This window comes from Macadamia integrifolia, chromosome 12, assembly GCF_013358625.1.
Source record: "Macadamia integrifolia cultivar HAES 741 chromosome 12, SCU_Mint_v3, whole genome shotgun sequence".
Lineage (NCBI taxonomy): Eukaryota > Viridiplantae > Streptophyta > Magnoliopsida > Proteales > Proteaceae > Macadamia > Macadamia integrifolia.
This window is the reverse complement of record NC_056568.1, coordinates 26,416,574-26,435,220: the sequence shown is the minus strand read 5'-3', so window position 1 is coordinate 26,435,220 and position 18,647 is coordinate 26,416,574. Positions and strand designations below refer to the sequence as shown.

The following is an 18,647-nucleotide window of genomic DNA, read 5'->3' as shown; positions in this document are numbered from 1 at the left end:
AAATGATAATAATTGAGATAGGTCTTGGTCTCTAACATGTATGTGTCCATTTTTATTTATATTGGGTCCAATTTTAGTTGAAGGAGCTATTAATGACCGAGTTTGTTGCTAAAAAGTGACCTAGTAATGTGATGGGTGAGAGAATTCGGAGAAAGGAACTTTGCACATCGTGCCCCTTATGCTCAAACATAGTTGGGTATGAAAATATTCAATGCATGCAGGTATAATTGGGTCTTTTCACATCAAACTGTGTCTAGACATAGGGAATGATAGATGGATAGGATTCTTTCTCCCAAAAGATTATTAAATAATCCCACCTAACATATTTCGCCAAAATGTTTATATTAAGTGGGGAAGTGTAAACAAAATAGCCGGATAAGGGCTTTCTTGTGAAAGAAGGCCAAATATAAAATTACAAAGAAAGACAAAACTAAGCAAAAATAGCCCAGGCGACCAGGCACTCCCGTTGTTCACTGCATTTTTTTGATCGACCCAACCGACCCTAGCGTTGACAAGTCTCTCTCTCTCTCTCTCTCTCTCTCTCTCCTTCGTGTGTTTGAAGCTCTCTGCAAATGCGTTCGTTCAGTTCAGAAGCTTTTGGGCATCCTTTGGATCTCTATTTCTGATTCTTCTGCTGAGCCTCTTTGGTTCAATCAAGCTTCTCGTCAGTGCTCAGGTACATGCATTCTACCCCATTTAATCTTCTCTGAATTTTCGCAAGTAATTTGAAATCTCATTCTCTCTCTTTCTCGTCTCTATCTGGTGCTGGGATTTGGTTCGATTCCCATTTCACCATTTGGTTTCTGGGGTAGAATTACAGATCTGGGTTCCGGATTTCATGTCAATAATTCCACACCTTGATTAGGAAGTGAAGAATCAGTTCCAAGTTATCTGCTTTCTTTTTATTGACTAAAATGAGTTTTTCAAGAACTGAATACCTTGTAGATTCTGACCCACAAAAACCCTCTGTAGGTCTCCTCATACCAACAACAATGATTATTTTTTTTTCTAGTTTCAGAGCTTAAATTTCTATTTTTTTATGTAATTCGATTTTCATTTTTCACGTTTTTTAAATTTGATTATTACTTTTCTTCTATATCTAGCTTTACTTTCTTATTGAGATGCATGGCCTTGATCTCTTCTAATGTGATTGTTTCTTTTTTTTTTTGGGTACAGCTGGCTCACTAAAGCTTGCTTTCGCGCGAATTTCTGCTTGAATAATTTAGAATTCGTATAAATTGCTGTCTTTCTGCTCTTATGATTGTGGGTTGAAGGTGGGAATGTGAATAATCTAGTGGGATCAATGTCTGTGTTTTAGTAGCTGCTATGGAAAGGAGAATTGGGTTGACCTGATTTTGGAAAATTTCGGAGTTCACTTGTGAAAAACACCCGAAGATGATTGGAAGGAAGAATATGGGAAGGGCATCGCCTCTGTTTCTAGTACTGGTGGCACTAGGGTTTTTCTTTGCAACGTATAATTTGTTAACGATGACAATACACAACAGAGAGAAAGGGGTGGCTGATGGTTTGGATGGTGGATCATTTTCGGATCCCATTATCCAAATGCCTGAGAATATGAAGACAACAGAGAGTACTAAGGTACCTTTTCATGTTGCCTTGACAGCGACTGATGCTCCGTACAGCAAGTGGCAGTGTCGCATAATGTATTATTGGTATAAGAAAGTGAAGGACTTGCCTGGGTCAGACATGGGAGGATTCACTAGGGTTCTGCATTCAGGAAATCCTGACAACCTGATGGATGAGATCCCAACTTTTGTGGTTGATCCTCTTCCAGCTGGTTTGGATAGGGTGAGGAATCTTTCACTGTTTACATTGATTTGCCTCTTATAGAATAGAGAATTATTCTTCCTTGCTGTATATATTCATTTTCTTGCATTTGCTCATCTAAGAATCATCTTTCTGGAAAAGAATAGATGCATGAACAATTCCCTTTCCTTTCCCTCTTTTAAGTATTTCTCCATTCACAAACCATGAGGAGATTGCCAATAAGTGTGCTTCCAAAATTTTCAGAAAACAATGTTCTTTTAAATAGAGGAATTGCAAATAAGTATGCTTCCTACATTTTCTTTTTCTTTTGGGATTTTTCCCAAAAAAATAGTCTCAGAGATTTCTTCCCTTTAGCATATCATTGTTATTTATTTATTTTTGAATTGTTGCCTTATGCGGATTCCAGGGTTACATTGTCTTGAATAGACCATGGGCTTTTGTTCAATGGCTGGAAAAGGCAACAATTGAGGAGGAGTGAGTTCTATTCAAATGTTCTGAAATATGTTCTTTTCCTTTATTTCTTTCTCAAATAGATCTGAAAGTTTGTGAATTTTTGTGACTAATGCAGATATATACTCATGGCAGAGCCTGATCATGTCTTTGTAAATCCTTTGCCTAACTTGGCACATGGAGGATATCCAGCTGGGTTCCCATTTTTCTACATTAAACCTGCTGACCATGAGAAAATAATAAGAAAATTCTATCCTGAGGAGAAGGGCCCTGTGACGAATGTTGATCCAATAGGAAATTCTCCCGTGATTATCAAGAAGGTAAGGTCTCTTCTTGCTATGTTAGCTCAAGAGAAGGTCTGAATGACTGTGAATGATGGGGTTTTTATGCATTATGCTAAGGTTGGAATCTGCTAATTACTACAAACGCTAAAAGGATGTGGAGAAGTGTATATGCACTCTATACAGATCAAGAGTCTCTTCACTATAACTAATTTACTATTGCCATTATCATTATCATCATCATCTTTATCTTTACCCGCCTTCTTGGGAGTGTTTGTATTTGCTTCTCTTCTCCCACCTCTCCCTGCCCTTGGTTTTCTTTCATTTTCAAGTGTTAGTGATTAATTAAATTTGTCCATATCATGTTTAAAAGTAACAGAATTTCCAATTTCAGTCATTGCTGGAGCAAATTGCGCCTACATGGATGAATGTATCTTTGAGGATGAAAGATGATCCCGAGACTGATAAAGCTTTTGGATGGGTGTTAGAAATGTGAGTGACCCTTAGAGATATCTTACATCTTCCCAGTTTTTGATTTGGTAGATGCCAGAACCTTATATATAACTAACATTCATTTTAATGGTTTGGTTGTGTACTTGCTGAACTAAGGTATGCATATGCTGTTGCATCTGCATTGCATGGTGTTAAACATATTCTTCGCAAAGATTTTATGCTACAGGTTTGTCTTACTGTGCAAATAACTCTTTTTCTTGATTCCATTTCAGAATTTTTTTTTTCTTAAATTTTCTGAAAGGAAAAGATTAGTTTGTAAACATAGTTGTGGTTATTAATTCCTTTAACTGGTTATTTCAGCCCCCATGGGATTTAGAGGTTGGAAAAAGGTTCATCATTCATTACACTTATGGATGTGACTATAATTTGAAGGTATGCCTATGCATCATGAAAATTGGTCCAATTCGCTGAATGCTTTATTGCACTTGTTAAATAACAAAATGCATTCTTCTTCGATCACAGAGTTCTTGTAGCTTCTTTAGAGTCATTATTGGTGCCTTTGTTATGTATCTGAAGTTGAGTACTGTGCAGGGTGAGCTAACATATGGAAAAACGGGAGAGTGGCGCTTCGACAAGAGATCCTATCTTCGTGGGCCTCCACCAAGGAACCTCTCCTTGCCTCCTCCAGGAGTTCCTGAAAGTGTGGTATGTCTATTGCTGTATTTTTACTCAATAAAAAGTACTGCACACCATGAAACATGTAAGCATGGTAGTTTATGAAAGCCAGTGCTTTATGGTTTATTTCATGATATATTCATCTGTTTTTCGTACGTGATTGATCCTCACATTTGGATAAAGTAGGACCCATATATTTGCTTCTTGGATGAACAACTTGTTCTATTGCAAGGGTGAACAGCCAATGGCTGATGGACTTGCTAAACAAGGAGTTGCGAGGCCTAGAGTAAATTTTCATTTCATTGTTGCTTTCTCTTGTTCTGGTGTTTTTTTCCTCACCCCCCCCCCCCCCGGGGCACCCCCAGGCTCCCTTTTATGTCTTCTTTCTTTGTTTTAGCATGATGATGTTTTTCAGTGGTGCTTTAATTGAGGGATGTATGTCATATTCTTCTTTCTATTTAATAAACTCATTATTCTTAAATTGGAAAATTACCTTGGTGTAGTTTTTCCCTTTCTCTTGTTTTACATGAGACATGCAGGATGTTTCTGTTTAAATGCAAAATCCCTAATCCTAATAAATTTTTAGGGCAGAATCTGCTAGGGCTTCTGAAGGCAGAAGTAGGTTAAGAGAATAAGATAAGATAGGGTTTAGCAGAAACAGAAACAGAAACAGAATGCAGAAATTGGAGTAAGCAGAAGTTGTTTTGGCAGAACACATTTATGGTTCATGGGAGAATTCCTGTAACTTGAAGACGCTAGGTCCAATTGACCTGAAACTCAGCTTGAATTGATTTCTCAGCTAGAGGAAGAGATGTGATTTAACTGATAGCAGAATAGACAGAACATGGAAGCAAAAGGGAATAACAGAAAATTTTCGGGTCAGAGAATAAGGGACTGAATTAATAGATCAGAATGCCATAAATACAGAGAATATATATTGAATGGAAAACTGACAGAAAAGAGCTGATTTGATTACCGATACAGTAACAAATTTGAAACGAGAATATTATGTTGTATCAGAGTGTTATGAACTAGAATTCTGACCTGATTAATTGGTAACTAAACTGGAATTTGAATAATAGAAATTGAAGAGGAAAACTTGAAGATGCTTGGAGAAAATCCACCCATGGTTTACCTACGGATCCACCCAAGGCCATTGAGGAATCCACCTTAGCCTGTAGAGAAATCCATCTCCACCACCATGAATACACATGGCAAAATAGAAGAGAAACTTCATAAATTTATACATCATGTCCATATGACTCCAAGGGCAGAGGTACAAATCAATATATAACACCGCAATTTAAAAAAAAAAAACACTTTTTTCCATACTCAAACTCCTACTAGATCTCATAAGACTCTAAAATAGAACATACAGACTAAAAATAGGCTTAAACCATCCCACCAGAGATAGGAAAATAAAATTGAAACCAAACTGAAATAGAAACTTAAAATAGACTCTTGCTAGCCTAGAACTATGAAATAGAGGGAAAATCTTAAAATAGGTCAACCCTTGTCAAAATTGAAATATTTCCTCGAAATGGTTGAAATTTTGGAAGTTGTGATCTTAAATTTTAAGATTGAAGCAAAGATGTTTCAATCTTGCAAAATCCCAACAAACTCCCATATTATGACTTTAATCTCATTTAAGCATTTAAACATTGTGTAAATTTAACAAAAAAATAAATAAATAAGATGATTTTTTTTTCATCGGAGCATTAAGTGGTTAGAATTTAGCTTCATTATCATATGAGAAGGAAATGCTTGCACTTATTCTAGCTGTTGATCGGTGGAGGGATATTTAGTAACCTTGCACTCATTATGAACAAAATGTTGAATTAAATCGTGCCAGTCTCTACTAGGGATTATTACTCATTTTTGCGCTTGCTGTTTTATTTTCCAATTATATCTTCAATTAAGAGAAAGAAAGGGCTGGAGATAAGCGGACTCAAACTGCTGATATCTGTCACACGTAAGCCACCACCTCTCAGGCCTTGTTGATGTATAAATTGACGTTGCCCTTCCCTTATAGTTCGAGCTTTTAGGTGAAATGGTAGTGAACATGGTATCAAAGTGGAGAGGTCATGTGTTTGACTTCTGGGAAATGCATCATAAGAGTTTTCCTAGCGTTTCTTCTCCCTTGGTGCCACACGAAGGATATGTTGTGTAAGCTCCATGTGTAAGGACCATGGGATCTTGGGCTGCACGTGTAGGGGAGTGTTGATGTATACATTAGTGTTGCCCTTCTGATGGGGGGCCGGTAGGGGTAGGGAAGAAATCCCTGAGAGAGTCTTAGAGTTGCAGGGGAGAGGGAGAAATTGCACTAAGAAAGGGGGGAAGAAAGGAGAATTACTCACACATGCCCGCAGGCTCCACAAATCTCAATTCACCTTTCAATTTTCTAATTACTCTATCAGTTACAAGCATATTAAATAGGCAAATAAAAGACTCCAACATGGAAACAAATCCTAAAAGGAAACTAGGAAACCAACTCTAAATAGAAAACTAACTCAATCTAAGAAACTGAAATAAATTAAGAAACTAATATCTCCCTATGTATCCTACTTAAAATAAAAGATTACATAATATTCCCAAATAAATAAGGTTTATTAAAATCCTACTAGACCAAGAAACCAAATATGGATCGGCCTCATCTCCTTCTGGATACCCAGATGGGTTTGGATCGGTCCATGGGTGTGCATCTGCATCAGGGAGAGTATGGTGAAATATCATTGGAGGAGCAGATTGTCATTGATGAGGCATGTGTGATAAGCGTGCAGCGACATTAGGTACGTATGGCCTCCTTAACTTTGATGGTGTTCTGTGCACCATCATAAATAATACTAGCCTGTTGTTGCCAAGATTTCTCTAGAAGAATGTCACAATGTTCCAAAGGGGTGATTAGGCAAGGCATATGGTACTATAATAGCCCAAACTACAAGTGTGTGAGCTATTGCATTGACCTCTTCTCGAGCTATAGGTCCAAAATCTTGCACATGAATCTTCTTGAAGAGCTGATTCTGTGAGAGGTTGATTGCTATAAAAAAAAGAAAAAAATCAACAAAGATAAAATTTTCTTCTACCTTGTTATCAACAATCGTATGAGCATTGATGAAATCATCATTGTCTAGAGGAATGCCCTTCTGTCTAAAGAGGTGGGAGCTTTCCCGACTAATTTATTTGAGATTGATGTAAGGCTAATGGAGTGAGCTTTGATTTCGTCATCACCAGACCATCATCCTTGGAAGGTTAACCATATAAAATATCTTGTCTTCCTTCTCTACTGATTGCGTTTCTTCTACGTTCACGGGATGAGCTTGTTTGGACATTTGTTGCCAAAGTGACCCTCCTCACCACAGTCACGGCACACGATGCTCTTCAACCAGTCATTGCCTCTGATAACATCCGGCTTCCTTCTTCCACTCTGTAGAATTTAGGCTTCTTTTCTTTGATCTGGGGTTGAGGTCTGCTAGTTAAAGGTTTATGCATGTCATTCAAATAGCTGTACTTCTCTTTGGCTGTCTTGGCATATAGGCAATTGCCACATAAACAGATCTGAAATCACCATTGGCTAGCTTTAGTTGAATCTCAGTATTTATCCCACTGATATACCTTAGAAGTCGTTGCTGGTCTGTCTCTGAAGTCGGCACCTCGAAGATAATTTGTGGAATTCTATCTTGTAGATATCCACATTCTTGCTGGTTAGTCTGTCAAAAATATCACCTTCTAATAATTAGGAGGAACGAAAATCTTGTTCAAAATCTACTTCATGACCTCCCAATTAATAACGGATCCAAGTCACCTGAGAAGCCTCGAATGTAGTAGGTCATTCCACCATGAGCATGCATATCTAGTAAACTTGGTGAGAATGAGCTCTCACTTCTCGTCTGGAGAGGATTTATAAACAAAATTTCTTTCAACTTTAGTGAGAAAATCAAGGAAATCCTCTGGTCCCCTTTCACCACTGAACTCAGCAATCTCTACCTTGACACCGTAGTCCTTGTCAGTGAACTGCTGTGTAACATCCTGTGGGATCCTCAGCTTTGTTGGTAGTCTCAGAGGCGTCTCTGTAACCCTGAGGGTACCGAATTGAGGAGGAAAGGGAGTAGAGGCTCCAGCTTCCTCTTGCTTGTCAGTCCTCATGAAGGTACGAAGCTATGTTAACCTAGACCTTTGAGTACATGGTGTAGTAAAATCCTAACAGGAACTCAGCAAGCTGTGCTGGTAGTTAATGGATCACCTGGACTAAAATTAATCTTTTCTCATGATGAATTTGTTTGTACATTATTGTACACTCAATAGCTTTTGCATAGGACTTGTCATCATAGCCTTGAGAAGACCCCTCTTTACAGTAGCAGAATCTGAAGATGAATAGAGCATTTCTCTCTGGAACCTTTAAGGTTGTTGGATTCTTGAAGTTATAAACTTGATCTAAATCTGATATATGTTAGGTTGGTGGTCATGCACCTTATTCTGTGAAGGGTTTTGAGACCATGACAGCTTTTGGGCAGATAGATGCTTCGTGGAATGTTGTGAATTTTCACAGATATTCATTATAGTTTTTTCATTATGCGACAAGGCATTCATAAGAAGGCTGAATAATGCTGGTAGTGCTCATAACAAATCACACCTTGTTTCTCTCTCTCAAAGGAGAGGAAGTAGATCAGGGCGTGGGTTCGATCGAAGGCGTAGAAAAGAAAGGGGGAGGGGGCAAAACTTTGCGAAGAGATTTATAGAGAACTGAATGACATATATAAGGAAAGGAATTGGAAAGGCCTGAACCCATTATAATGAGATCTGCAGAAAGGCATGGTTATTTCGAGGATCTTGCTTTCGTACCGTAGAAGAGCTTGTGAGCAATGTGTTGGAAGAGATAAACAGAGCTGGCCATGGAAGAGAAAGACATAGTTAAATTTATGCTGAAACAATGCCATTCTGTAGGAGGTTTTTCTTTGATCGATTATTAAGAACCATTTAGGATTGGATAGATTGTTTCCAAGATAATTTGGATGGTTATAATTAACTTATTCTTGTCACTCAGATGGATGTCAAGTACCTAGCTCCCTCCTGATGCCAAGACATCTATGAAATAATAAAAAAATTAAGGAACTACTAATGCAAGAAATAACTCACAAAATAATTCAGCCACCAAAACAATGGCATAGCACTGTGACATCACTTGGTAAGATATATGTAGCTGGAAATCAATTCTATGATGGATTTATAGATGTCCAAATACCATTAGGAAAAACTGTAAAATAAGGTTCATTGCAAGGATTTGACAGAATTGGTTAGTAAACTGGCAGGTTAGACTAGATTAGGTTCCTTCGATCTCAAAATTAGAAGCACCAGGTTCAGGCAGATGCAAAATGTCAAAACCAATAAGTTAAACAGCAACTAAAAACAGGGAAAAACAGTGACATCAATAAAAGGCAATCAACTAAGTTTTCTTGGGTTACTGTAGGTTGGTGCAATCTTGATGAATTTAATGTTTCGGTACTGATGGGGATGGCTTGTGGTCGTTGAATGAGAGAGTTGGATGCAGGTAGAGAGGGATAATGGAAGATCAAAAGAGGAAAATAGGAGAGCAGCCAGTAGCAGCAGAAGATTATGCAGAGAGCCAAGTCACTCACAAGTGACTTAACCCCAGACAGGATCTCAAAATAATAGATAAACTTGGTTTTGGTCTAGGACTGCAATAAGGAGCATACAGGGATTCGATCGGTCCCAGATGGCAGAAAAATAAAACTCAGAAAATATGTGATATAAGGGTATCGATGGGAGGAGAAGAAGGGGGAAAAATGGATAGGGAAGGGGGATAGGGGACACTCAGTCCTGGGCCACACACCCACGGCGTCTCACCATTGCTGCATCTCACAGTTATAGCACAAAACCATTGTTTTGTTAAACTCATAATCGTTCCAGGCTGAATACAACCCTTCTTTATTTATAATAATGGAAATCAATTATCGCCAAAAACCTCCCATGCATGGGAGAACTAGAACCTTCTAAATAGAATACAATAATCTAAATACTATAAAAAAAGACAATCCTACTTTCTAAATACCCTCTTGCGCGGGGAAGGAAGTCCACTGCAAATATTTCATCTATTGAAAATAGAAAGTATCCTAAGTTACTTTCTAATTCTAGTAAAACACTGAATAATCTCAAAATAGTAACAAAGATCCAGGAAAAAAAATCTTCAAAATCTTATTTAAAGAGACTCCATGCGATTAGGAAACTGATCTCCTAAAATTCTCCATGAAATCTGATCCAGACCCACAAGATCTTCTCTATGCGAGCTGGCCATGGGGCCAATTAAGTTGGAAGGAAATCTCTTCCAAAAATACTAGTTCAATGGTGCTTGATGAATCCTCTCTACCACCCATCGTTCTACTTTAGAAGCTTGGAATCCACCTCTACTTCTCTTCGAATACACACAGCAGTAGCTCGTCTCAACTTTGATGGAAAATGAATTCTCTTGAAGATGGATTGGCGGATTGGCTGACATCAGCAGTTTAAGTCTCTTCAATTGAGTAGAACCATGTGCACATTGGTTGGATTGGAACGTTGAGGTTTACTTTCCACTTCACACACGGAAACCCTCATGGAACCACATTGGGGTCTACATGTTTTGTCATCAGAAGGATGGGGGCACCTTGTGTTGAAAGTACTGATGCAGACCTATTTATTTGACTAATAAGAGCTACGCATCGTCAACTTCAGGCCAACCATACCTGACCTGAAGTAGTAAGCCTTTAGCCCAAACCTACTAGCCTGAGCTGATCTCAACCTGAGGTTGTTACCCACGAGGGCAACTTGTACCTAAATTCTGTAACAATAAGTTAACCCAATCAGCTGGTATTTTAGGTTGGCTTCAGTTGGGCTGCTGAGTCTTCATATTCTCCTTCCAACATTCCCTACTCAATACATTTCTTCCTCGTAAAGAAATTCTTTTGCTCAATCCCTGCTGATGGTCTTCCATTTATGCTGTCAATTAAAATTGTTTTGATTCAGTTCAAATAGTAGAAAGATCAATTATGTTACGTCCTATTTAAGACCTCATCTCTATCTGTTGTGACTGTTCTGAATGATTGCCTTGAGGACCTTACAACCAATATGGAGATCTGACAGCTGTTCTTCCAAAGAGTCTGTTTTGCTAAGACACAACCTTTGGCATGAGAAATTTATGTTCCCTTTTAAACATTAATCTGTGGTACAGTTGAAAGTGAACCATGAAAAATTTCACAAACATTAGCCAATGTAAGCTTTTGATGAATTAAATCTGTTCAGATCTGCAACCTAATTACGACAACTACTACTCAGCCTTATCCCTACGAAATGAGATTGGCTACTAATATCTGCAGCCTAATTAGTTTAGAGGAAAAAAAGTTGACAGTTTCCTCTGCTCACCTCCATTCCAATAGGGACAAAGAAAAAAAAATATTGGTCTACTGTAAATAGTGCAAGGTGATGTTAGGATTTGCTTATTGGGTCTCTGCTGGGTTCAAGTTGAGCCCAAGGGATGGATGAATTAAATTGGAAATGTTTAATCATGTGTTAATGATAGTTAAGGCATTACTTGGGTCTCAAGAGTGTGGGTGAAAGCCTGCTCAGGAAGCTTGAAGTCCTCTGGGATGGCTTTGGAGGCCTCCAGAACATCCCAGATTGGCCAAATTGAACCTGAGATATAGGTTGTTTATTGTCTTACACTATTGTAATCAAGTAATTAGTACTGTCTCTGTGGTCCATCTCCTTTAGAAAAATCCCAAAGTTTAGCAGTAGCACTTGAAGCATTAAACACCACCTTATTTCTAAATATTTCCCTTCCATCCTGCATAGTTCAGTTCAATCAGACCCAAAAGGGAAGAAGCGGGTGGTGAAAATACTTCAGAAGGATGAATTAAGCGCAACAAGGGCCAGTCAACGAGAAAAAGGACCTTCACTCTCGTTTTCTGTCTTCGAGTCTTGGTTCAGTTCGTTCCTCTCTCGAATCTAGGAGTTGATCCTTACTAATTTAAACTCTCCTCAAGTTGGTAATAAATGAATATAGTAATCAATGCAATGGGGTAAATGAGATGGACCAAAAATTTGGCACAACCATTAATGGGAAGGAATTTTTACTGTGGGTAGTGGATGACTTGGCTGTGATGTTAAAAGTTAAAACACGGAATGATTGGATAATCCGATAATTTCCAGCAGCATGGTTCTATTACCTTTTATGAGATCAAAATATGCATCTCCAGACTGTGATATTGAATTCAGATTTCATCATATTTTTTTACACAGATTTAGCTATTTATAATCTGAGGAAATTTCCTGAAATTCAACAGAGGCTCTTTTTTTCTTTTGGGATATCTTTAGTTGGTGGAATGAAGGTTGCTTAGTGGCATGTTCTGTAGGTGCAACATTTACTACAATGAGAGAAGAAAGTGACTTTGTAACATTGTTCCCCCCCCCCCCCCCCCCCCCCTCCCTTCCCTTTTTTTCTTTTAAGACAAAAAGTTTTGTGCACGACTGCGCATGCTTCAACCGTTGGATGGGGGTGAGAGTTTGTGCATGGTATATGGTCATTGCCAATTCAACGGTTGGAAGCACGACTGTGCACAAAACCTCTCTCCTTTTTTTAATCACTGGATAGATCCCTAAATGTTTCATGAGACCGAGCAAGTGGTCAAGAGTTAACAATTAGTTTTTGAACTCTTTTCTGTGATAGTTTTTGTCTAACTTCTTTAGTTTCTTGCGTTATGTAGACAATCAGCCATAGACAGGTAAAATGTAAGGGGAAAAGAGAATAACAATATTCTTAACTAATTATTATTATTAATTATTATTATTAGCATTATCGGTATTAGCTCATGATGTGAATTGAATCTAGAGGAGCAATAAGGCAAGTGAGAAAATAATTTCAATGCATTAATTATCATATGGAATGCCGACCAGAGGAGAGACAAGGTAGTAGTCTGGAGCACCAGACTACGCAAATCGAATCTCTCCCCACCACTCCAATTACGTGAAGTGTTCGAAACACCCTCCCAATGTAAATTTTTATCTCTCCCATCCCCCCCCCCCCCAAAAAAAAAAAAAAACAAAGTGCACGATATCCTTTCCCCTATTATTATTATTATTATTATGAGCTCAAGAAGTTGTCTTTGTCAATCTTTATCATGAACGCTGTGTTTTCTTCCGAAGACTTATTACATGTATGATTATATTTGTTGTATTATATTAGCAATAAGAATTGCTCGTCTGTTAATTCACTGAACTTTGTTTACTGTCATGGTTAATGGATGCGGAGGTAATTCATCTGAGTGTTAGAAGTGGTTGTCAGTTTATCTGTCTCATTTCATTCTGATTATTTCTCTAGGTCACACTTGTAAAAAAGGTGAATGAGGCTACTGCAAATATTCCTGATTGGGGGGAACAGAGTAAGACTGACTCAGCTGGAAGAAGATGAACCTGACAACACTAATTTTTGGAACTTCTCTTCTCAGTGCATCACCAGAGAGAGATCTCCGTATACAAAGTACAAGGTAAATACTTTGAAAATGACAGAAGAAAGGAAAGATATGGAAGAAAGAAAACAACTCTTATCATTGACACTCGATAAGTCTATACAGCATCTATCGATCATCAAATTCTTTTTCGTTGCCTACATTGTTGTTACCTTTTCTGTCTGTTTTGTTAGATAAATACCCTTGGAATGCTTCTTAGTCCTTTCATTGGTTGGAGCAGGGTTGCAATAGAATTTTTTCTCTCTCTTTTGATGTTTACATAGAAAGCTTTTAATTTGTATGATGTCGGATGTACTTTGTTCACAAGAAACAAGTATTTTTATCTAATGAGCAGAGCAGCCCTAATGGTTTCATTGGATCCCTAATACCTGTTATTGTATCAATAGATTGTTTTGACAATATACTATGAGAAAAGTGGTAGAAGCTGATTCTAAACAAAAAATGCTGGTTCACAAACCAAGGTTTTAATACAGAGTTTAAAAGCAGGTAGCGTGGAACGGATCCTTTAAACATACATGTCATTCCAATCTGATAGTGCTGACCATTAAAATTGATTATCTGAAACAGAATCCAGAGGAACTAGACCTTTGCCTGACCTAGAGCAATCTTACCATATGTTGCTAGTGTCAAAAATGGAATTTAAGCTGTACTAGTGCAGTTAAATGGGAGTCATTGATTTATCTTTTTAAGTTGAGACCTAGGTCTAGGATTCTATTGAAACTTTCATACTGAAGCCTTCTGCCATTGAAAGGGACTGAGCAACAGAGCAATGCTATACAATTTTATTGTAATTGTTGGCATTGTTTACAGATTGTACTTGGTAATCTTTAACAGCACAGTAGCCGGCCACGACACGGTGAGAACCTCATCCCCTAAGGTAAGAGGGTACCGAGCTGTCGTCTTCCTTGTTATAGTCCTCCTAGAACTCCCCTAGTACGGGACGATAGATGGCACCTGATGATCAGGTACACCTACCAAAGTTGAGTGGTGAGGAAATCACCACTATATCATAGTAAAGCCTCGTACATTCTGATTCATATATATGGGTGAGGTGAAATATGTTAGTAAATAGTGTGGGTTAATGAGAGAAGCTGGACCATTATTATGTTCTCTAGAATCTGGACCACACGTCACTCCATTGTAGGAAGGAAACTACTAACTTTCCTTTTAGTGCTTCCTCTGAAGGACACGCTTGAAAAGCAGAAACAACAGAAGAGGCCAAGAGGGACATTTGAGGCTATAAACTGCTCCCGTGACAAACAGTTACACATCAATTCACAAAACTAAGGACTAAAGCCTCAAAATAGAGAGAGAGAGAGAGAGAGATGGGGATTAAAGAAGACAAAATAGAATAGAAAAAAGATACTGGCAGTCAACTACAGAAATTGGCTGTGTCTTGACACCTTTTGTTAAGCATTATGTCACGGGTGGAGCTTATCTCTTTTCCTCATTCCCAAGTCTTTGCTTTACAGATCCTTTGGAGCATTATGGGTTGAAAGAAACCTGAGCTCCTCTTGTCGGCAACCTCTTTCTTGGCTCTTTCTTTTTCATTTTTAAATCCTAATCAGTATAATTTATCTAATAATACTTGTACAGTAAAAGCTAAATAATACCCATGGAGTCATTCCTCTTGGCTCTTTACTCCCCCATATTTTAGGATGTACATGCAAGTCTTGTAAGTATCAAAGAAGGAAGAAAAGGAGATCCATTTTCATGTGGATTTGTGTGACCTGAAACTGCGAGACTTCGCCATTCATTCCCAATCCCATAGGGTTTCAATCAGGCAAAAGGTTTTTTGAAGGTGATTCCGCAATTCCAATTATTTCTTATCGAGGAGTGGACTGGATTGGTAACAGATGACATCCAACTCCTATATATATATATATATATCTTGGACTTGTTGAATACAATGACTTACTCAGATTTTTCTCTCCTTAACTCTGATCGTCCTCATTCATAAAGCTAACTCAAAGAATTACATTTTTCGTTATGATATTAATTTTGACTACGAACTGAAGCATCAACTGAAAAATACTTTTAAAGTGATGATTCCTAATTTCAACTAAACATGCATCACTTCGAGAGTGTATTGACTATGCTGACAATAATCAACAACATCACAGTCAAGCCACATTATTCAACAAGACTTTGGATAAGTTTTTTTTTGTGTGTGAATTTAGAATTGTTGTTAGATGATATATCTTGGAACTTATATTGGGTCTCTCTCTCTCTCTTTTAACATGTTTAAAACCCATATTTTCGTATTCCATTTTTTCCATTCTCTTTTTCCTTTTTTTCTTTTTTACCCGTACCATTTGGGGGTTTTCACCATTTAAAACAAGTACCATCCCCATTTCCATTTTTTTCCATTCCATTTTTGCTAATTATGGTCCAACCTAAAAGCATGAACTTTAGAGTGGAGTGGTCATTTTCAAGGTCATAGTGTCATATATTATCCGACCGATGTGTGATTAAAACCCCTTGTTCTTGGCCATGGAGTTCACTCATTGTATCAATAACATATCAAATTTCAAATTAAAATTCAATCATATACCTTCTCATGTGCTAGCATAGCCTTCAATGTAACATTTCACCATCTTCATTATCCATGCAACCTCACCCAAAGCCCTTAGATTTTTCAATATTGTCACTTGGCCAACTCTTTGAGAGTTGAAACCACATGTGATCAGTAGGGGTCCTTAAAATCTTATTTGTTTTAAAAAATTTAGCACCACCTGACCCACCATGTGGCAACATTTTCTCGACATCCAAGAGTCTTAAAAGAACCTATAAACTTTTTCCATTTTTATTTGATTGGAAGTTATGATAGGAAAGTGATAATTTTACTTAACATTGTTTATGAGAACTAATAATCAGATTAAGAAGATTTGTTGGGTTCCATCTCACCAAAATGATGAAGTCAAAAAAAAAAGAAAAAAAAAAACTCATAGTATCTATTGCGCGGGAAAAAAATGTTAAAAACATCTCTTCCCATTCAAACACAAATTAATAATCAGATTAAGAAGATTTGTTGGGTTCCATCTCACCAAAGTGATGAAGTGGAAAAAAAACTCATGGTATGTATTGCGCGGTAAAAAAATGTCAAAAACTTTTCTCTTCCCAAGCAAACACAAAGGTGTTACAATCAGTAGTCCCACCATTTCCCCTAACATATTGTTTTTATCTTTCTTTGGCCATTCAATAGAGAGCTACTTAAAGTGGATTTAGGACCTTATCCCTCAAAAGTTATAAGATACCCAGATGCCAAGGACCATTTTGAAATAATTAAACACAACAATCATATCCATCTTTTACTTTTCTTTGTTTGGTTCTTATTGAAATGCCAATAGCTAGTCCAATGTCCCACCACCAAATAACAACTAATTCTAAACCTTATTAAACTTAAGAAATCTTAGAATTGTCAAGAAATGCTAAGGTCTTCATCAAACTTGGCAAGTCTTTCTTCCCACTTTAAGATTATGACACATTAGATCCTCTATCTTCATCAAATCACTAACACTACTGGTATTGCCTTCCTTAAAAGTGTGATTATGATTAAAATTATTTACAAGGTGAAATAATTTTTTTGTTAATGATTTGAGTTAAAAAGAATACAGTGAGCTCAAAAGAACGTAGCCCCAAGGCCCAGGATTAAGAATACCTGCTAATTCTCAAGGATTTTAGCGGATGTAGGACTTAAAAACTCAGACTGACTCAGACTTGATTTGGTTATTTCTTAAACTTGAATGAATGAGTCTTTTCACCATACGATCTCGAAGACATTGATCTAAAAAATCAACTCATGTTTACCAGTACTATCCCCCCTTAAAAAATTGCATTCTGCATGGCTCTAAAGAAGGCAGAAGGGAATTTTTGAAACTGACACAATAAGGGTCTTACAATTGCACTCTGCCCTTTCCTCCAGTGAAAAAGGAAACCCAAAATTTACCCGCTATCTGGACTAAATACAAGAATAAAAGAGAGAAAAGCACCGCATAACATAGGCCTATTATTTCATATCAATGGCTCTGATACCATGAGATGATTTGTTCGTAATATATATATATATATATATATTACTTAAATCGGATGATTCGTTTAAGTTAAAACCTGTTTTTCAACTATGAACCCAGCATTTGAAGAAGTTATTTTGAATAGAAAACTAAATAAGCATTACTTTGGGTTCACTTATTATACTTTAGGAGTTAGGTGACATTGAAAATAATAAAATTAAGTAAAATCAATAGAATCCTTTTATGATTTTAATTCCAATCAGACACTCCTTGAGATTTGAGGAAATGGACTTTTCTTTTGTCATTTCAGTTTCCCTTACTAGTGATAATTTCATTTTACTTCTAATCAAACAGGTCTTAAAGGTTATCTAACATCAACTTTTTTTTCACTCAAGCCAATAAAGTTTTTAATGATTTAATGATAACCTACCCTCTCCTTTGCTTACATTTTTGGGGGCAACATGGATCACTTGGGGGATTGAAAAGGAAATGTGAAGCCTCAAACTTGGAAATGATTCATAACATCTATACTGATTTAATGCTCTGCCACTGCTTTCCTTATTTGTCACGCGACTACTACTATTACTTGAGCTCTTCTTTGCTTGGGTGAGGAGCCAAGTGGGGGGCTTGATCTACTCTACGTAGTCAACAGTTTTACACATTGCACGCTTGAAGCTTATGATAGGATAATGTGAGTGAACCCATAATAGTAATAACTAATAAGGGATCCAAAGTTTTTTGTTTTTACACATCATCGAATATTCTTTGTATTTTAAGTTACAACTTTACACCCATCTCCACATGTTAAGGACAGGTTTCCTTTATTGACTGTTTTTTTCCTGTTGGGAGAGGGTTGGGGGGGGGTGGTTTAGGGGTATCAAGTTTTCTTGATCTTGTGATGTTTTATCTAAAGAAATGGCTAACTTCAATTCATATTAGTTTTATGGGAAGTGGTTCTTGTTCGGGGGCATGGTCTACATTGACACTTCTTGTGTCTTTCTTTCTTCTTCCTTAAATAAGGGTTAAGTATGTTTTTTTTTACATGAAAAGGAGAGAGATAGATACATGGTTGCACTGAGGTAGGCTATGCTCCTTGACTGAGTATTTTTTTCCTTTTATTTTAGGGTAATTTACAGCGCCACCCCCTGAAGAATGCCAATATTAGAGGGACACCCCCTCTCTTTCACCAAATTGGACTCGGACCCCTTGCCGTCAGTCATCGTTACAAAATATATAAAAAATGCTGACATCAGCAATTCAAATTTTTCTTAAATACCATTTTGCCCTTAAAATAGGAAAATACCAAAATTGCCCTTAATGGTTGTATTCCCAAAATCGATTAAAGATCCCTTTCGCCACCGCCACCGCCACCGCCACCGCCTCTGCTCCATATCCGCCGCGTGAGTCACTGAGTTGGAGGAGAAAGTCGGAGTAGTCGATCGGCCGCTGCAACCCCTTCCGGTGAAGGCACC

General features: G+C 37.5%; 1 protein-coding gene across 1 annotated transcript; it reads left to right on the top strand.

Moving 5' to 3' along the window:
* The first annotated feature begins 491 nt into the window (after window positions 1–491).
* On the top strand, window positions 492–13,527 carry LOC122058150 (hydroxyproline O-arabinosyltransferase NOD3). Its single transcript, XM_042620669.1, has 9 exons — window positions 492–676; window positions 1,177–1,809; window positions 2,195–2,262; window positions 2,357–2,558; window positions 2,914–3,011; window positions 3,129–3,198; window positions 3,333–3,404; window positions 3,564–3,677; window positions 13,015–13,527. Exons 2-9 carry the CDS (start codon window positions 1,396–1,398, stop codon window positions 13,102–13,104), a joined length of 1,128 nt encoding a protein of 375 aa, XP_042476603.1. The 5' UTR covers window positions 492–676; window positions 1,177–1,395; the 3' UTR covers window positions 13,105–13,527.
* Window positions 13,528–18,647: the final 5,120 nt, after the last annotated feature.

Excerpts from the sequence above, each read along its gene's own strand:
- LOC122058150 (XM_042620669.1), top strand. The coding sequence starts at position 1,396 with ATGATTGGAAGGAAGAATATGGGAAGGGCATCGCCTCTGTTTCTAGTA. Across the intron at positions 3,199-3,332 it reads GCAAAGATTTTATGCTACAG|CCCCCATGGGATTTAGAGGT; the intron begins GTTTGTCTTACT and ends TGGTTATTTCAG. Across the intron at positions 3,678-13,014 it reads CAGGAGTTCCTGAAAGTGTG|GTCACACTTGTAAAAAAGGT; the intron begins GTATGTCTATTG and ends TTATTTCTCTAG.